General features: G+C 33.8%; 4 protein-coding genes across 4 annotated transcripts; 3 read left to right on the top strand and 1 right to left on the bottom strand.

Annotated features, from left to right (window-relative positions):
- Positions 1-318: 318 nt before the first annotated feature.
- On the top strand, positions 319-4,417 carry LOC111280972 (alkaline ceramidase TOD1-like). The gene is made up of 4 exons (XM_022868527.2): positions 319-672; positions 785-988; positions 1,221-1,781; positions 3,760-4,417. Exons 1-4 carry the CDS (start codon positions 420-422, stop codon positions 4,104-4,106), a joined length of 1,365 nt encoding a protein of 454 aa, XP_022724262.2. The 5' UTR covers positions 319-419; the 3' UTR covers positions 4,107-4,417.
- Positions 4,418-6,370: 1,953 nt separating this feature from the next.
- Positions 6,371-6,811, top strand: LOC111280550 (uncharacterized). The gene is made up of 2 exons (XM_022868015.1): positions 6,371-6,511; positions 6,575-6,811. Exons 1-2 carry the CDS (start codon positions 6,371-6,373, stop codon positions 6,809-6,811), a joined length of 378 nt encoding a protein of 125 aa, XP_022723750.1.
- A 1,880-nt stretch (positions 6,812-8,691) lies between these two features.
- LOC111280996 (mannosyl-oligosaccharide 1,2-alpha-mannosidase MNS3-like) lies at positions 8,692-14,095 on the top strand. Its single transcript, XM_022868560.2, is given in 7 exon segments — positions 8,692-9,086; positions 9,907-10,868; positions 11,920-12,181; positions 13,187-13,384; positions 13,554-13,702; positions 13,814-14,057; positions 14,060-14,095. Coding segments are annotated over 7 exon segments (1,929 nt in total). The 5' UTR covers positions 8,692-9,008.
- Positions 14,096-14,231: 136 nt separating this feature from the next.
- LOC111280995 (potassium channel KAT1-like) lies at positions 14,232-18,805 on the bottom strand. The gene is made up of 11 exons (XM_022868559.2): positions 18,129-18,805; positions 17,832-18,047; positions 17,569-17,724; positions 17,407-17,464; positions 16,993-17,310; positions 16,338-16,577; positions 16,031-16,129; positions 15,907-15,939; positions 15,636-15,821; positions 14,923-15,553; positions 14,232-14,687 (listed from the first exon to the last, which is right to left on the bottom strand). Exons 1-11 carry the CDS (start codon positions 18,305-18,307, stop codon positions 14,545-14,547), a joined length of 2,259 nt encoding a protein of 752 aa, XP_022724294.1. The 5' UTR covers positions 18,308-18,805; the 3' UTR covers positions 14,232-14,544.
- Positions 18,806-19,080: the final 275 nt, after the last annotated feature.

Here is a 19,080-nt window from a genome sequence, read left to right as displayed (position 1 = left end):
TGAAACTTTTTATTAAAAATGAATTGTAAAATTTAAATTATTCAATGTTATCTTTTAAAGTGGTTATAAAATTTAACTGAACTAAATTTTAAATATTTTTTTTATTGAGTTTGAGTTAATGATTATTATTTCTTTAACATAAATTAAGGTGTAAAATTTAAATTCCATTTTTCCCTTCACTTTCTCATTTGTAACAAATAAAAAAAATCTTAGAAAATCTAATTAAACTATGTAAATTGCAAAACAGCCCTCTGTTTTTTGGCTTTTGGGAACTTAGTACAAGTTTATTATGATGAGCTCAAACCATGAGATTATTTACCTAAAAAAAAATGCAGCTGAAAAGCTAAAAGAAGAAATGACAAGCGAAGGGGATGATGCTATGAATAAGGAAAACTCAACATGGAAATAGTAATCGCTTTATGGGGAAGGTAACCGCCACAACAACTCCTCTGTTCTTCCAATCAAAGCTCCTCTGTATTTCTCTTCTGTATCTTTTCACCACCCTTTTCCTTGCTCTCTACCAGTCTCGCTCCCCAACCAAATGCCTTTTCAGATCCTCTCCTTTCGATCCAATCCAAACCCCACTCTTCTCTTACCCTCCTTCTTATGGAGAACACAAGTATGCTCTCCCCACCCACCGCTCTTCTTGTTCCTCCCCTGTTTTTTTCTCTGGTATGTTGTCTTATCTCAGCTTTTTTTCTTTACAGCTTTTTTTTATTCAAGTTTCGGTTTTCATGATTGTTTTGGTGATTCTGGATTAAAGGGTATTGGATTTTGTGATCAGATTATGGAATGGTGGTGGATGAGATCCATAATTTGTGTAAGAATTCTTCAGCTTTTTTACCGGCTCTGAGGTACTTACAGGGGAAAGGTGACACTTTTGGTGGAAGTTTGAGTACCCAGAAGAGAATTTCTTATTTTAATCATTCCAATAATGGTATGAAAGTCCCTTGTGGATTTTTAAAGAATTTCCCAGTTAGCAATTCCGGTTAGTTTTTTATCTGAATTCTCGACAATTTGCAATTTAGAGTCATCGTATTCCAATTTGTGAACTGAGACCTTCCCTTACATTTTCAGTACATTTTCAGTCCATTTTATTGTAAAAATCCTCAATCCTGCCTCATTTATTGTTAAACTAATCCTATAATCTGCTATATTTTGATCATATATGTTGTTATGTTTGATTCTCTTCTAACTTGTTTGTTTATGGTGTAATTCAGATAGAATTGCCATGGAAAGCTGCAATGGAGTTGTTGTAGTATCTGCAATCTTCAATGATCATGACAAAATCCGGCAACCGGTAGGACTTGGATCCAAAACCCTAAAGAGTGTATGTTTCTTCATGTTTATAGACGATATAACTCTTAAAGGACTTTATTATCACAAACTAATCCCACAAAACTCAACTGGCTATAAAGTCGGGGTTTGGAGAATCGTTAAAGTTTCTTCCAAGAAACTGTATGAGAATCCTGCAATGAATGGAGTAATTCCAAAATACTTGGTTCATAGACTTTTTCCAAACTCGAAGTTCAGCATTTGGATAGACGCTAAGCTTCAGCTAATGGTGGATCCTTTGTTGTTGATACATTCTCTTGTTGTATCAACGAACGCAGACATGGCTATATCAAAGCATCCATACTATATTCATACTATGGAAGAAGCTATGGCGACGGCAAGGTGGAAGAAGTGGTTGGATGTTGATGCCTTGACCAGGCAAATGGAGACATACTGTGAAAATGGGCTGCAGCCATGGACTCCCGATAAGCTCCCCCATACCACAGGTAAAAATCTCATCCACACGTCACTTTATTTAATTGTTTATTATGGTAATGAAATTTCAAATTACTGTTTGGAAATTGGAACCATAAGCTAAGCTAAACAAAACGATATCTTTCCCTTCCAGAGGAAGGAAATTTTCTTTTCATAATATTGATGACACTCACGCAAAAAAAATGATGCCAGAACAAACATGGAACTTTACTTTGATTCTTTCGTCTAGTCGGTTTGAATGAATAGACACTTTATTAATTAGATACTCGAACAAAATCAGTTGTTCGTCAAGCTTTTATTACCCAAACTGAGCTGTATAAATATTATATATTTAATCTCTTTTCTTCATAATTGTATTTATATAATAGTTTAATTAGTTTTAGTTTTAACCAACAAATTCATTATTTTTTAATGTGATCAGTATAAATTCATAATTTTATTTTAATTGATTCATATGATTATTTTTAAAAAATAATATTCGATAAATTTAAAATTTAATTAGAATACTTATTCTATTTTCAAATTACGATTTTATTGTATTGAAAAATTTACAATTATACATAAGAATAATTATGAACAAATCCCTTTTAAAATATGTACGTGTTAGGTTAGGTTATGATTATTAGAAATGATCATTAAATATTATAGAAAAATTAGCACCATAGTTTCATTTTGATTGTTAGGTACTAACCTTGTCATGTGCTTCAAGAAGCAGATCATGACTACTTGGGTAGTTTTGACGTTCCTTGAAAGCACATCCATAATCCACTTGGGATTAGTTTTTGGAATTTTGACTTTTGAGATAATCCATGATTGATAATTTTATTAATTCATTACATATGTGTATTTTTCTTGAGGATTTTGGCTAACTTTGCATGTGACGAAGCTGACAATGTTCAAATTCCAAAGAGAAGTAAACGGCTAACGCTACTTCAATGACAATTCTCGAAAAAATTACCCTCTTTGTCCCATTTTATGTATCTCTTATCGATTTTTTTAAAATTAATTCAATTGTGATCATATTTTTAATAAAATCATGAAACTAAAAAATTTTAAAAACAAGATTTATAAAGTTTGAATTTTAAAATTTTTAAAACTATTTGTAAAAATGTTAATTTAATATAATATTTTAAAAAATGATGATCAAAGTTGTATTCTTTTGATAAAAAAAATCAATACAAAACATATAAAATGGGACAAAAAGAATATTAAATTAGATAAGAATATTGAAGCCTTGTAAAAAAGATTAAGAAGCAGTAGTTTCAATAATACATATAGAGAAAGAGTTAGATTCTTGGTGGAAAAATAATATCCTCTCTTTTTCTCTTTCATGTTAAAGTTAAAGTTAAAGTGATATTATCTTATATATCTTAAGTTTTGTTGTGATTTTATATTTAAAGTTGATCTTTTTATTTATGATTAATTTATTTTGAATTAGATATTTAACATCCATCAAAACTAAAATTTTGTTATATTTTTTGTATCTATATTCATTCAGAGCATGAGATACATGTAATTACGAATACATATGATGAAAATTTATTAAAAATATATTATTTCGTATTTATTAAATTTTAAAATTTTTTTATTTTATATTCAAATAAGATTTTCTCATTGATACTTGTCACTCGGCTTGTTTTTAATATTCCTAAGTAAAACTACCTACTCTTACTTTGCCTTGACGGATACTACAATCATTTCTTGCCTTGAGGGTTGAGACATCGGAGTTTGATAAAAACCTAATGGTGGTCCCACAAAAATGCAAAAGAAACGTCTTAATCAAATAATAAATGGGGCCCCAGTATGCTTGTGATGCTTCCTGATGAAATAGCAGCGAGCTTTGGCGATAATGTTGAAGAGTGGTTTTTATACATGCATATTCAAAACATCATAATAATCTATTTTGTCCTTGTTTATTGTAGAATTCATGATCAACAAAAATTCTTTGTTTTATCATAGTATTTTTTTTCTCTTATGTTTGGTTGGCAGATGTACCAGATAGTGCATTAATCTTGAGGAAACATGGATTGAGAAGCAATCTTTTCTCCTGCCTTTTGTTCAATGAGTTGGAAGCATTTAACCCCAGAGACCAACTGGGTTTTGCATTCGTGAGAGATCAGATGAACCCAAAGATCAAGTTGAACCTGTTTGAGGTGGAAGTGTTTGAGCAGATTGTAGTGGAATACAGGCACAACCTTAAAAAATTTGGGAATATTGAAGCTGGTGATGGGGCCAGATCCAAAAGAACCAAAAGGAAAAGATATCAACATTTCTTTTTGAATGGCAGCAGCTGCCATAAGTATCTTATGGAAATGTGGGGTGAATCCCGTAGTTGATTTTGTCTCTAACTAATGTGTCTTACATTGGAATAGAAAAAAGTAAAGGTGAAATTTATATGGAAAAAATAACAAAGAAAAAAAAAACTAACCAACCAAGCGACATTTCACGGAGAAAAGCTGAAAAACATAACAGGTTGGTAGGACAACCAAACCATTTTTTCATGATTTGTTTGGCTGGGGCAGTTGTATTATTCTTCGGAAGCTTTTAAATTCAATGAACGCAGTAAAATAAAGAGTAAATGCATGACGGTTTTCAATTGGTTGTATACCCTAATTTGTGATTTACTCAAGTATTTAATAAAGTTTCATATAAATGATGTTAGTTAGATTTTATTTGGTTAGACGGTGAGATTGATTATTATGAGTTTAAAATAATAATAAAAAATATTATAATTACGTTTGAAAAAAAAATTATTTTAATTATGATTAAAAAAATTTTAATAAAAAATTTATATTAATTTAATTTTAATAAAATTGATATTTAAATTTAATCCATCGTATTTTAAAATCCAAATTGAAACTTAATATGTTTTTGAGATTTGACAACCGCTATTTGCTTAGAATTTCATATAGAATTTGTTTGATCTTTTCACTTTTTTTTTAATAAGAGTAAATTTATTTATTAAATAATTAATCTCAAATGATAAAAATAATATCATCGAACTAAAAATTTTTTACGTCTTTTAAATTATTCACAATCTAGTAACTCATTAAATTTAATTGAGTCAAATTTTGGATAATTTTTTTTTTTTTATGTTTGGGTTCATCTCAATTTGGTTCAAAATATTATTTTATTAATAAAAATTTTAATTTTAATATATATTTAAAATATTAAATATTAAAATAAAAAAATTTTAAAATTTTAAAATATTTTTTAATGGGCATTTATGGGTGGTCAAGTCTTGACAAGCTTTTAAAAGTGTAGACCTTGACCTAACCCAGTCGATGTACATCTTTAACTCCATCAAGGAATATGTAATTTGATGAAAACTCAGAACCCTTGACAAATAAAAGATTTCATCGAATCAGTACAACAATTTGCTTTAAGATGAAGATACTAAATTTGACAAAACCCTTTCTCTTTTATTATAATCCCTACATGCAAGTTATAAATTCTTTTTATGCATATATAATATGAGATAATTTTTCCTATACAATATATAAAGTGATTTTAATAAAAAAAATTCTAACATGTTTATACAAAAAAAAAAACATGTTTTTGACATCTCACCCTAAAAATAGATCAACCATACAATTTTAAATTAATTTCCCTTTTTAAGTGAAACAAGTTGTATTCATGGAGCTAATTCTTTTGCTCAATTTAAAGCTCTTACTATGTGATAATATTGGCTTAACTAATTTGATTTCTTTGAGTCATAATTAAATTTGACTATTCATGTATTTATATAATATCAATACTAATAATTTATTTATTCATATCATATTTTATATAAAAATTATATATTATAATTCATATCAACATGAAAATATAAAATGTTTTTTATTTTATTAAATTTATATATGATTTAAAGTATATTATATTTATATTTTTTATATCATATCAACATATTATCTTTTTAGATTATCAAATTTAACCAAAACTACAATTTATCCTAATTTGGTTGGACTTTGAAACCCTTTCATAATTTAAGTTGGGCTTGGCTTGTGTTACAGTTAAATTTGGTTATCGTTTTATTAAATATGGCCTATGAAGCCTTAAGACCAAACTGACAAAAATCAGATGGAGAAACCAAATTTAATGCACTTTGGTTTCGGTTTCATTTTCTGAATCTTACAATTTCTATTCACCAAAAACGAAAATCTGAGAATTTCCCAGAAAACAACCAAAAATGATCAATTTCAATTTTATATATGTGATCCCTTGAAGTACAATATTTTAGATGCACCAATCTTTTCATGTAGTATAATAGGAAGACCAGTTAATAGCTTTTTTTTTTTAATCCAGCAATACCTCTCATGCCTCACGATTTTTATTTATTTTTTTCCTCATGATCAACATATAATTAGGCAAGCTTAGTGCACACACTTAAAAAAATGAGAATAAATCATAAAAATTGTGCTAATCTTCACAAATGAAATTAAAAAAATAAAAAAATTTCTTAAAATAATTAAAAAAAAAAAAACACATGACTAACCTTTTAAACTCTCCCACTCTCCCTCCGAAAGGCAAAAACGTCGATATATGAGGACTATTGTATCTTTAGAATTTGCATTCTCACAAGGAACGAATTGAAACGAACATGGCATCAAAGCAAATAGCAACTCATCTAGAAGGGGCTGAGATCTACCATGGGGCGGCTCTTAGCAAGCAAAAAACGCAGGAGCTCCTCGACGAGTTCGGCCTGCCCAAAGGGCTGACGCCTTTGAACAACCTCATCGAGGTCAGCTACAAACGGACCACGGGGTTCATCTAGCTCAAACAGCAGAAGACCTTCAAGTATTAGTGCAAGGCCCTTGGCGCCGCCTCGTATGGACCACCCGAGATGACGAGGTTCCTTGAGGATTGTTGGATGCGGAAGTTGACAGGTGTCAAAAGCAAGGAGATGATGATCTGGATTACTCTTTCTGATATTTCTGTGGATGATGCTGATCCTAGCAAAATCACTTTTGCTATTCCCATGGGACTGTCAAAGAGTTTTCCGGTGACAGCGTTTGAAGATGAGGCAGAAGAGATGAAATGATTTTTTTTTTTTATGTGACTGATTATGTTAAAAAAATATTAGAGTTTTTAAATTACATCAAGGGTTGCCACATATTATTTAAAAAATTAAAAAGTTAATATGTGATAATATTTTAATCATGGAGTTTAGAAACTTCACAATTGATATATGAAATAATAATCAAATAATGTAATGAATATTTGTGAGTTTATATTGTTTGTTTGGAATTAATAAAAATGTTTCCCATTTGGTTGAGACACTTTATTTTCAATTCTTTGTTTTCTAGTATTTGTTGTCTTTTTTTGTTAAAATTTAAAATAATATAATGAACAATTAAATGTTTTACCAATATCATTGCTTATATATATATATGTATGTATATATATTATAGAAAAGGATTACAGAGGCAAGGAAATACAGAGGCAAAATTAAGAAAAGGATTAGCAGAAATGCAGAACATCTATGTACTATATTTCCACTGATCTTATTATATCCCTCATGACAAGATCTGCACATATTGTTTTCGATTGATCATGCATTAAAAACAAAGTGGAAAGCACAAAAAAATTCACTTGGACTAAAACATGCATCTTTATCTGTTCAGTATCAGATGAAAACATCTTGTGGGGTTACGGGTTACCCAGCTCTAGGGTTTTGCAGCAGTACTGGAGAGGCCACACATAAGGGCATGGGCAAGTGCAACCGAAGAGTAGGGCTGCTTGTCATTGTTGCCAGGCATGGAGATGAACCTGAAGGAGGGACAAAACCCTTGGGGAGCATGAAAGAGAAAGGCCTGCTTTTGAAGTTGTTATTGTTGATCTATCTTTCTTTCATCTTCCTCATTCTCTTCTTGTCGAATTCTGGCTTGTTCAAGGGTGGTGGTGTTCTTGATGCGCAACACTTGGTAGGCGGCAGCTGGTTGGTAATTGGAAGGATCAGTATCAATCTGGGGTAAGATTTCATCGCATGAGGAAGGCCGGAAAGAAGAGGGGACGAGGAGGAAGGCAAAAGCAAAGAAATGCTTCAAAGTTGTTACAAACCAGAACCATGCAGTGGTGTGGGCTTGGTGATTAAGTACGGTCCATTAGTAGCTAGGTCCTGCCTATAAAACAACGGTTATTTCAAATTGTAGTTAATTAACGCTTATGTAAGTAGCATTAGTTGCACCTGCTGTAAGATTAGTTATGAGCTGAGTCAAAATCTGTTATTGAAAGCAAAACTCAAACCTAAATTTTACAAAAAAGAAAAAAAAAAAACTTACGAACTCTACCACTAGCGGCAGCTTTCAAGGGAATTTGGGGAAGGTTCAGGCGTGAAAGATAGCCGTGAATAAGGGTGAAAAAAAATTGATTTGAAATTATAATATTTGATTTAATTTAAAACTTTTTTAATTTAATTTGTATTAAATTCGATATCAAATATATATTATATTTAAATTAGATTTTAAGTCAGAAAGATAAAAAAATAAAAAAATTAAATTAAATTGAATTATATATATTTTAGTCTTTATATATTTTAAATTTTTATAAAATAAAAATAATAATTTTATATCAAAATTTACTTAAATATATTAAAATTTTATATTAAAATAATATATAAAAATAAAAAATTTAAATTTAAAAATCGATAAATCAAATCAAACTAAAATAATAAATTCATTTGATTCGTATTCAAATTAATTTTAAAATTTTATAATATTATATAATATTAAAAAAATTAAATCAAATTTGTTTCGAATCTAATTATTATCACCTTTAGTAATGAAAGTCAGGGTGTAAAGCTTTTATATGTGGTATTACCGTAGTAGGCCCAACAAATTTTAGAATTTGGGCTCAGATATAAATGTGCCTAACCTTTGATTAAAGCTGTGATTATAGCACTAACTCTTCTAACGTTCCTTTGTGCCGACTTTATAACGTGCCAATACGTGGAGAAACAATTTCCTCTCTCTCCCGCTACCGCCGTTGCCTCAAAACGGACGACGATCCTCCATTGACTCGCAAATCTAAAAAACGAAAGCGCACTGCAACTACTCTCCTATCTCAGGAGCGGGAACAGTTCTCCCGCCCACAATAATTTTTCCCTCGCTTTCTCGCACTTTCTCTTCTTTTTTTATTTTTATTTTTGCCCATTCAAATTCCCGATCGAACTCGTCGGGAGAAACCCCGCCTGAGCTGGTAAATTTAGAAAGAAATAAAATAGATCACAGCTTTCGAGCATGTCGCAATCGCTTCCTTATTCTATGAAAGATGTTCACTACGATAACGCCAAGTTCCGTCACCGGTCTTTCTTCAAGGTATTAGATCTCCCTCCATTTTCCTTCTTTTTCTCTGGATTTAACTCCTAGGTTCTTGTTTCTTTATCGCATTTTTTTTTTGGCTTTTGATTTTCCTGAATTGTAATTTTCGATTTCCTTTTTTTCATGGAGATGAATTGGAATTTGTTCCTTTTCAGTTGAAATTGCTTTAGAAGAAGCTAATGACAAATTACTAGGCTATCTTTGCTGATCTGCATATTGATGTAATTTAAATGTGAACACGATTATGTTTATGAAAGCGATCAGTGTGAAAGGGGAGAAATAGAAAAGCTTAGTAAGGAAATTAGAGCACAAAAAATCAAAGAAATTCCAAATCGTTTTGAGAAAAACCTAAGGAGTCTGATTTAAGTCCTGTTAAGCTTGAAGCTTGATACTACACATAGCTTGGCGAGCTTTAAGATTTAGCTTCTTGGTTAGAGTAATGTGGTTTAGAACTTAAGTGTTTGGAGCATGCCGCGTATTAAGTTCTACAAATTCATTTTTCACATCACTAATTAATTGCTTGGTGTTTGAGATCTGATTTTAACTTGATGTTTGGAGCATACTAATTGTTACTCTCTGGTAAGTGTTGACCACTGAGAGTCTATTCGCTGAATCGCCTGATGTGTTAATGGTAGAAAAAATAGGTAGAATTTCTAACAAGATTGCTGAAGATTTGGCAGTCTTAGCTTATTTCTTTCATTTCTAAATAGTCTGCATTATTTGGAACTCTTATACTCTTATTTGTCATGCTAAACATTTGATGTGTAGTAGATGTTTAATTTGAATATATTCTCTATTCTTCTATGTTGTATTCCAGGTGATCACTCAGACCTTACTTGCCAGTAATATGAGGCATGAATGTGTAAGTTGTAGTACAGGGAAGTTTTTAGGGTTGTTAATGATATTTGGCTTAGCATGTCTAATGTTGACTCATGCAAATAGAACACATTCTGTTTCTGATGGACTAGCTAAAGGTAGTAGGAGAAATGAAGAACATAAAGTAGTTACTGATGTTGGCATCAGGTTTAAAAAGCTTTGGAGAAGGGCACCCAGGCTGCCTCCTCGATTATCACCCGATGAAAAAGTTAGTTATGGTAATTTTACTGGTAAAACAAACAAGCCTAATGTTGAAGAAAAATGGAAAGCTAGACAACAAAATGTAAAGGAGGCTTTCACCCATGCATGGTCTGGATATAAAAAGTTTGCAATGGGTTTTGATGAGCTTATGCCAGTGAGCCAGCATGGAGTTAATGGGCTAGGAGGTCTAGGTGCTACGGTTGTAGATGCTCTTGATACTGCCATGATAATGGGTCTAGATGAAGTTGTTTCTGAAGCGGGCTCTTGGATTGAGTTGCACCTTTTAGAGAGGATTAGTCAGAAAGGGCAAGTTAATTTATTTGAAACCACAATACGGGTTTTGGGTGGTCTATTGAGTGCATATCATTTGAGTGGGGGGGGTCAAGGTATGAACTCAGCATACAAGGGGCCAAAACCTACTTTTTATCTAGACATTGCAAAAAACTTGGCTGATCGTCTGCTGTCTGCTTTTACTTCTAGTCCAACTGCCATTCCTTTCAGTGATGTTGTGCTACGTGATTCATCAGCACATCCATCTCCTGATGGACTGAGTAGTACTTCAGAAGTTTCCACTTTACAGCTTGAGTTCAATTACCTCAGTGCAATTTCTGGTGATCCGAAGTATAGCACAGAAGGGATGAAGGTTTTGGCACATTTGAAAACTCTTCCAAAGGTGGAAGGACTAGTTCCTATCTACATCAGGTATGTTTCCTTCTCTTCAAATATGCCAGAATTCCCAAGCCATTATTACTTTAAACATCCATGTCTTTCTTTATATCTTTCTAGGATTTTCTGGCCTGCCCAGTTTAGATCGACAAATATTTTCTTTTGCTTGGATAACTGATTTTAGTCATCAAACGCAGAATAAAATAATGTCATACCAGGTTTTTCATTAATATCATGGGAATTCTTTTCTTATGTTACCTTTTTTGGATTGATCAAAACATGCTGGATGCTTTTGACAGCTGGCTGTCACACCCTTTATTTTTTAATTAATTTACTCTTCAGTTACTATGCCAAAACAAAATGGCCTAGGTTATGAAATGAAATGTGATTAAATGGACAAAGGAAAAAGAATGAAAAGAAGAAAAATAATTACTTAAAGATAATACATACTCTATCAGGGTTTTTTTTCTTAGAGGATACTTGAGTTTGTACTGAAATGATTGGCTATGTAGTCTCCAATCCAAGGAACATATTATCAATATCTCTTTCTTTGTTCCTCTCTTTTCCTTTATTGTTTCTTTTTCTTAGTGCATTTTCTCTTCAATTTTTTTTTATTGAACATCACCAAGCAAAGGTTATCTACAGATTTCCTGTTTGGCTAAAGCAGTGTGATGTACCAAAACTCTCAGAACATTTTCACACTCCTTTTGAATTTAGATACACTTATCATTTACTTGACCTTCATTGGTAGATATAGAATGAAAGTTTTAATTCTTTGGTCTTTGGTCTTTGTCATTGACTGGATACGACATTAGGTCCAGAGAAATGACAAGTTGACAACATGACATAATAGATTGTTTGAAATAATTTTCATGCCTTAGTCATCTGATAGAAGTTCCTTTTGAATTGGCCTTGTTTATTCACAATTGTCATGTATATCATTTTTATATTTATCATCATTGTCATCTATCATCATAATTATTTACTTAAGATTATCTAGTCCTGAGATCACCTTGGTTTGGAATACAGCTCTCAATCTGGTGAGTACTTATTTATTTTCTCTTGTTCATCTTGCTATGAAATGCAGCCCTTATTCTGGTGAATTTAGTGGAGAAAATATTAGACTTGGATCTCGAGGTGATAGCTATTATGAGTACCTAATCAAAGTGTGGCTTCAGCTACAAGCTATTCAGGATGGTAATTTCACATATCTGCATGACATGTATGAGGAGGCAATGAGGGGTGTTAGACACTTGCTTGTTCAGAAATCAATACCAAATGAATTGGTTTTTGTGGGGGAATTGCCTTATGGATCAATGGGTGCTTTCAGTCCAAAAATGGATCATCTGGTATGTGGTGCTTTCTCGGCCTTGAGTTTAAGGAATACCTTGATAAATGGAGATGTTTGGTGTTCTTATTTTAGGTGGTAGATGTTAAATTTTCCCTCATCGTGTCATCCTACTATTTAAAGCATTAGAATATTTTTGAGGATGAGCCCCCACATGATGTGTTTATAGGACATAATGTCTAGGTTTGTACTGTTGAGAAAATGAGGATGCTTTTGTGTTGAGCGAATCAGGACTTTGTTCTCCTCATGTCCAGTATTGTGAAATTGTAGTGAATGGTCCTTTTTTTTATTCCTCCTATCTCTTCCCAGAACAGTCCAATGTCCTCCAGCTTTTATTTGGGAGAAATTTTCTTCAGATACTTTAATGTGTCTTTTTAGTGCTGCTGCATCAAAGTTTCTTCATGAGACAAAGTTCATATAGCATGTGACACTCTTCTGCAGAATCAAGTAGAAATTCAATTGCTTTGTGTTGTGTGATACCCTCTTCCAATTTTGGTTGTGTTTCCTTGGCACCAAAACTTATTGGCTTTACCATCAAAACTAGGCTATTAGCTCACACCTTCAAAGCCGTAGTATTCTGTAGATCACAGATTGTTTATTTTCAAAACTATGACGCTGAATAATGCAAGGAATCAGTTAGAGTGTGGAAGAGTTCCTTCCGCCACAGTGTTTCTAATCTATTGCAGCTGTTGTTGTTCTCGTATATTTACCATCAAAACTAGGCTAGTATCCCACACCTTCAAAGCAGTATTTTGTAGATCATAGGTTGTTTCTTTTCAAAACTATGATGCTGAATAGTGCAAGGAAACTGTTAGTGAGTGGAGGAGGTCCTTCCACCACAGTGCTTCTAATCTATTATAGCTGTAGTTATTCACATGCAGTCATACATGAATGCATAAGTTATATTTCTGTATTAATCATTGACTCCCATGAAAGCATTTCTCTGTTGTTGGATCTTAAAGAGCATCCTTCATTGATGTGAAAGTATTTTTACTGTACTTGCCAGGTGTGTTTTTTGCCTGGTACTCTTGCACTTGGTGCCACCAAAGGCATCCCAAAGGAGAAAGCCATGAAGGATAACCTTCTTACATTTGAAGACCTGGAAAACTTGAAACTTGCAGAAGATTTAGTCAAGACATGTTTTGAGATGTATTCAGTAACTTCCACTGGTCTGGCTCCTGAAATTGCATACTTCCATACTAAGGTTAGTTGGTTTCAATTAACTTGTTTGTGAAAAGCAGCATAGAATTGAGTTAATTTGCATGTGCACCAACATGGTTCATATTTGCTTGTTCATCTATGTGTGACTACTTTTTTTCATATTATATAATTATGATAGATAATGATTTGCTGTCTTGATCTGATTTAAACAGGAATATTTTGAAGGTGGTCTTGATGGCGGAAATAAGAGTTCAGAATATGTAAATGACATAATAATCAAACATGCTGACCGGCACAATTTGTTGCGTCCTGAAACTGTTGAATCCTTGTTTGTATTGTATCGTATCACTCAAGATCCAAAGTATGCTCTTTTATTTCTTTAGTTTTTAGTCTTTCTCTTTCTTATTATTTAATTTCTATATTTATAGAGTGCACATGTGTAACCTTTTTTTTCTATTACCATGCATTGCAGATATCGTGAGTGGGGTTGGCACATATTTGAGTCATTTGAGAAATACACAAAGGTGGATTCTGGCGGATACACTTCTTTAGATGATGTCACCACTCTTCCTCCTCAAAGAAGAGACAAGATGGAGACTTTTTTCCTTGGAGAAACGTTGAAGTATTTGTACTTGCTCTTTGGGGATACCTCTGTTATTCCTCTGGATAAATTTGTTTTTAACACAGAAGCTCATCCTTTCCCAATTAAAGATGCTATTTACAGGGAGGCACTAACATGAAGGGAAGCATGTAAAAGCTTAATGTCTCTTGACCTTGGCACAGAATCCATTGGTCTTTGTCATGGTTTAGTAGTTTATCTTGTTCTGAAGGCAGTCCTACATGCCCAGGTCCCCAGTTTACCTAGGTGGTGACTTTACATGTTGTGTTCAACACATCAATGAGTTGATCTACACTTAGACCGTACAAACAGAAAAGTTATGTTGGCATTTACCAGGCCTACCTAATCATGACCGGATTGTAACATATATTTCTTCTGATTGAGATTATGTGTGGATGGGGTTTGCCCACCAACTGTTGAGTGAAATATGACCATATGTGATTGACTTTGATTTATGGTACAATTGCAATTTTAAGTCCCAGATCCTACTGATTCTGTTATATTTTTGTTATGTATTCATTATCATTGGCATCGCCCAAAGGTTACAAACTTTCTGCATCTATTCATGATTGCCCTTTTATTATTTAGGTCACATTGAAATCTACATTGTCATCTTCATCTTGAAGGAGAAACAGATTATCACCATCTCGAATGACATGTACATCATCTATTTCTGCATTCTTGGCATTAATGACTTTTGTAAACGTGTAGCCTCCAAACTTTTCCCCTGCAGTTTCACAAGGTTATGGAATGAGAAATGAATAAAGCAAAAGCAGGTAACTGAACTAAAGTGGTTTTCTGGTTCCTGTTCATGGTTTAAAAATCCCTCTATTTTTTTTTTTATTTTTCTTTTTTCTTTTCTTAAATCTAATTGGATTCTAGTAACATTTGAGGTTGATTTATAATTGCTTTTCCCACATCTTCAGGTTTATTTCCAAGTGCTCTTTTCTGGTCAGACTTACCAGCCATTCTGAGCAGTTCTTGTATGGAATCAGGTAGGATTATCAACTTTCCAAGTTGTCTTCTTGTACTGCTGCTCTGGAACTGCATGTGAATAGTAACTCTTTTCCTAGTCGGTGTTCTTACCTCTCTATCACTGGATGAATTGAAGAAATTTTGAGCCCCACTTCTATGTTTGCTTTGACTATTCTTGAGGTCATTTTCTGTTTCTGATCCAATAATCTCTATCATATGTTCATCTAATTTCTTTTTGTTTTCGTAACTCAGTAAGAGCTCATGTATACTCTTTTTTCCCTGCTGTTCTGCCGATGCTTTTGGCACCCTTCCTCTTGCATCTGGTTTATTTCCACTTGCTCCTCCTTCAAGCAAAATCTTAACCATTTCAATATTCCTCTTGCGAGCAGCATCATGGAGAGATGTTTGGCCATTCTCTGCTGTTGAAGTTCCATTCATTGGAGATCTACCTTTTTGACTCTTCTTTATAGCCTCTGATCCCAAGAAATCTATGTCCATTTCTTCAAATACAGCATCCAAACAACTTCCACTCATTTCTCCCCCAAGACTTTTGTTTTGGGTCAACCCTGGATCTATGTTGGGCTGGTCAAAGCTGCTGCTCTGTAGCCCATTCAGTTTCTGCGAGAACAAACCATCATTTGTTGTTTATAACAATAACAAGTGTTCCATTACTCTATGAGTTGTCTAATATGATATTTACCATGTAAAGATTATGCATTATAGCATGCCCATCTTCCATATTTACTTTTATGGTTTTCATCAGTGAAGTTCCATTCAGTCGTAGTATTTGACAAATCTCAGTGGTCTGAACTGTGTATGGCTGTGGCCTATAACATAGTACTCCAACTTCTCCAAACATTTCCCCTGCAGCTACCTTTACAATAACCTGCACACCACATGCAAGCATGTAAAATTTTTTGTGTTTATTTACCATAAAGAAAAATACTAGATGTTAAAAAAAAATGTCATACCCTATCAAGCCCATCAGCATGGGCAATTAAGTTCTGTAGTCACTCAACCAATCACCAAATTAATGTCAGAAATTGGCATTGTTTAGTTTATATATTCTGCAGACATCAAAATAAGCCTACTTACAACTGCTCCTGAGACAAGTATATAAAGATCTGTTGGGGATTCATTCTGCAGAATGACATCTTCTTTGGGTGGGAAATACTCAGCATCCATTTCTGAAACCTTTAATGGAATAGTAAGTTGCCTTAGCATCTTGTGAAAATGAAATTCAGAGTCAAAATGATGTGTGTACCATTGCTGCAAAATACACCAAAACTTGTGGATCTCTCCATAGTTCTGGCCTTTTATTTAATATACTACTTTAGCCTAAAAGGAGAGTAATGGATGAAGAATGATATGGACAAATATAGTTAGCCATGAGAAGTATTACCAACTGAAAGAGGAAGTCATGAGAAACTCCTTGGAAGAGATATGCTTTCTGCACAATGTGGAAGAAGAGATGCTGTGCAATGCTTGAGCGAATGGCTCTTGGTAAGCTATTTAGGGTCTCTTGTTGCTTCAATCCTTTTGTTTTGAATCTTAAGCATATGTGTGACAACATTTGATCTCGTATGTGGGCGGGCAACTGATTTCGTACCGCAAATTCTGAAGCAGCTTTGACTGTATCCCTCTGTTTCACGAAAAAAAGGTACGGGTTTCTTGTCATTAGCAATCCCAGGCTAGAGATGACATCCTTGTCAAAAGAAAATACTGTTGAATCTGAAGAAGGGGCTGAAAGCTTGTAATGCTCAAATCAGCTACTAAAAAAGACTGAACACTCATACTTGATTTGTAACGTCATAAAATGGCAAGGAATCTTGACATTACATTTTAGCTGGATTTTGCCTTTAATATTTTCATATAAAGTTGTCAAATTGTGGGGTAGATACCATGTCTTACAAAAACGAACTTTTTCTACAACAAATGGTGGGGTTAATTGTGACGAATAATTTCTTTTGGTCCCTGTAGAATTTATTTTGTATGTTTAGTTCTCTTGGTAGGTTAATGATGATTTCAAACAGCTCCAAATCTGTAAAGGAACTTACAAAATTACGGGTCTGGCTTGTCCAGTGAACTACCAGGTTTGTCATGTTCCCAATGAGGTAAGCTGTTAATCCCAAATTAAACAACATGTAAAAGATATCAAATAGCATCTCTCTTGGATTCTCAGCATGCAAGTCCCCATAACCAGTTGTAGTGAGTGTTGTAATGGACCAGTAAATTGAAGTTATATATCTATCCCAGAGACTATGCTCTTTGAAATTTGGGTATACTGCACCAATCCAGGTTCTCGAAGGATCAGGATATCTATCTGCAATCAGATAGTTAAAGCATCCAGCACAATGTACTGCAAACAGGGTCACCTGAAATCAACCGGAGAGGAAAATAACCTATTTTTTCAAATGATTAAGGCAATATATCTGATAGAGGTGAGACAACAGGAAGTTTCAACTGCTTACATAAATGAGCTTGGCACACCGAGTCCAGAAGTAGTTGAACCGGATGTCTTTCTCAAGTCTGAAGGAAAGCAAACCTGTAAGTAAATATTGTAGTTCTCCCATTGTAACAGTTTAAGAATTTTGAAGAAAAGAAAAGGCATGGGTTTGAATCTAGTTATAAACCTAGCAAACAAGGAGCTGACTCGTCTCAGACGCCAGAGTCTGAGCATGTTGAGTAGCCTGAGCCCTAGTTCACTGCCATGATCTGTGAACATGAGGCTGATAGACTGAAATGGGGCTGTGGAACAGACATCGAAAGCAAACCAGGTAGATATGTACCTAGTTGTTGGATAGATCATGCAGAAAGCTCATTAATTGCACAAATAGTATAGACATTTTTTAGTTGAAAGGGGCTTTGTGAATACATGCTGCAACATCTTATTTACCTGATGGCAATCTTCTTGGGATCATCAACAAGGAGATGAGATTGGCTATCGAGATATGCAACAAAGAAGGTGAGAATAATGTCAACAGCAAAGAAGCCATTGACAATGTTGTCAACAATGAAAAGCGCATCTTTCTTGTAAGTTAGGAATGCAAACTCGAATGGACAGATCCAGGCAGAGTAAATGACTAGAACAATCAGCCACATCTCCCAAGCCCTGTAATAAGGAATAGGACATAAGGTGCAGCTTTGTTATATTGAAAGAAATATTGAAGTAGACCATGGCCATGTTCATCACCTATAATAAGGGTTGAAAGGGGAAATGATGTATCTATGTAGCTTGGTCGCCTGGTTAATTCTAGCCCCAAGTGATGGAAGGAGATCACTTGAGAAGAAACTGCCATGAATATCACTGCCCATTTGAAATCCATTAATACAGAACCGTTGGTAGAAGTTTTTGGTACAGGAAAATGACATCTTTGTTGTTTGAATCCTCAAGGCTACACCTACAATAGAGGCTATTAAACTTCTGGCATGGGTAACTCTCAAAGGAATGGTTATATATAGCAAACTTGTGAAGAGGGACTCGGGTTTATCTCAATTTGCTCCTGACATGTTCAAAATGAATGTGCAAGCTTCAGCAAATAATACGTCACTAAGAGTGGAAGTGAAAGTAGGAAAAGGCTGAGCGAAAATTTCCATCTTGTTTGGACAAGAATGATAAACAAGGAACAAGAAAAACATAACAAGAGGAAGAAGAAACACAATGAAAATGAAAAGCACTGAAAGTGGCAGACATGGGGGTGCAGAAATGCAGTTGCCAGTTGCAGCAATGAAAATTTCTGAGAGAAAAAAGAGGATGGGAGAAAAGGAGAGAAAAGAGGAGAGATAAAGATAGAGAGGTATGAACGAATGAAGGTAAATGGTGTTTCGGCTGGTGAAAATGGTACAGCTGGTGGTTCTGGGAGCTCGATCATCAAAGCATGCCAAGGTGTGCATGATATATAGACAAGGTTTTTTTGCTATGACACTTCGGAATCCAGAGTGGACCAGACAGCCGTAGTAGAATGCGGGAGGATGTTTTATTTTGGATGCTACGTGTTCCAATCAAATCATTGGTTAGAGGTATGAAACTTCTTTTTTTTTTTTCTAAACATCTCATAAAACAAAAAAATTCGATTTTAATACCATTCCCTCTTCACCTTCCCAATAAGAGCTGAACTTGTTTGTTTTTGCCACGCAATCAGAAC

The sequence above is a fragment of the Durio zibethinus genome, chromosome 28, assembly GCF_047325235.1.
Source record: "Durio zibethinus cultivar Kanyao isolate XHJ-2024 chromosome 28, ASM4732523v1, whole genome shotgun sequence".
Taxonomy (NCBI): Eukaryota; Viridiplantae; Streptophyta; class Magnoliopsida; order Malvales; family Malvaceae; genus Durio; species Durio zibethinus.
The sequence above is the reverse complement of the archived record's forward strand: the minus strand, read 5'-3'. Positions and strand labels throughout refer to the sequence as shown.

What these genes read in the sequence shown, in the direction of transcription:
- LOC111280972 (XM_022868527.2), top strand. Translation starts at nt 420, where the DNA reads ATGGGGAAGGTAACCGCCACAACAACTCCTCTGTTCTTCCAATCAAAG. An exon ending in CTCCCCTGTTTTTTTCTCTG is followed by an intron (nt 673 to 784) that starts GTATGTTGTCTT and finishes TTTTGTGATCAG; the next exon opens with ATTATGGAATGGTGGTGGAT. An exon ending in TTTCCCAGTTAGCAATTCCG is followed by an intron (nt 989 to 1,220) that starts GTTAGTTTTTTA and finishes GGTGTAATTCAG; the next exon opens with ATAGAATTGCCATGGAAAGC.
- LOC111280550 (XM_022868015.1), top strand. Translation starts at nt 6,371, where the DNA reads ATGGCATCAAAGCAAATAGCAACTCATCTAGAAGGGGCTGAGATCTAC. An exon ending in CTTTGAACAACCTCATCGAG is followed by an intron (nt 6,512 to 6,574) that starts GTCAGCTACAAA and finishes TTCAAGTATTAG; the next exon opens with TGCAAGGCCCTTGGCGCCGC.
- LOC111280995 (XM_022868559.2), bottom strand. Translation starts at nt 18,307, where the DNA reads ATGTCATTTTCCTGTACCAAAAACTTCTACCAACGGTTCTGTATTAAT. An exon ending in CCCAAGAAGATTGCCATCAG is followed by an intron (nt 17,725 to 17,831) that starts GTAAATAAGATG and finishes TCCAACAACTAG; the next exon opens with GTACATATCTACCTGGTTTG. An exon ending in CAAGCCAGACCCGTAATTTT is followed by an intron (nt 16,578 to 16,992) that starts GTAAGTTCCTTT and finishes TTCGTGAAACAG; the next exon opens with AGGGATACAGTCAAAGCTGC.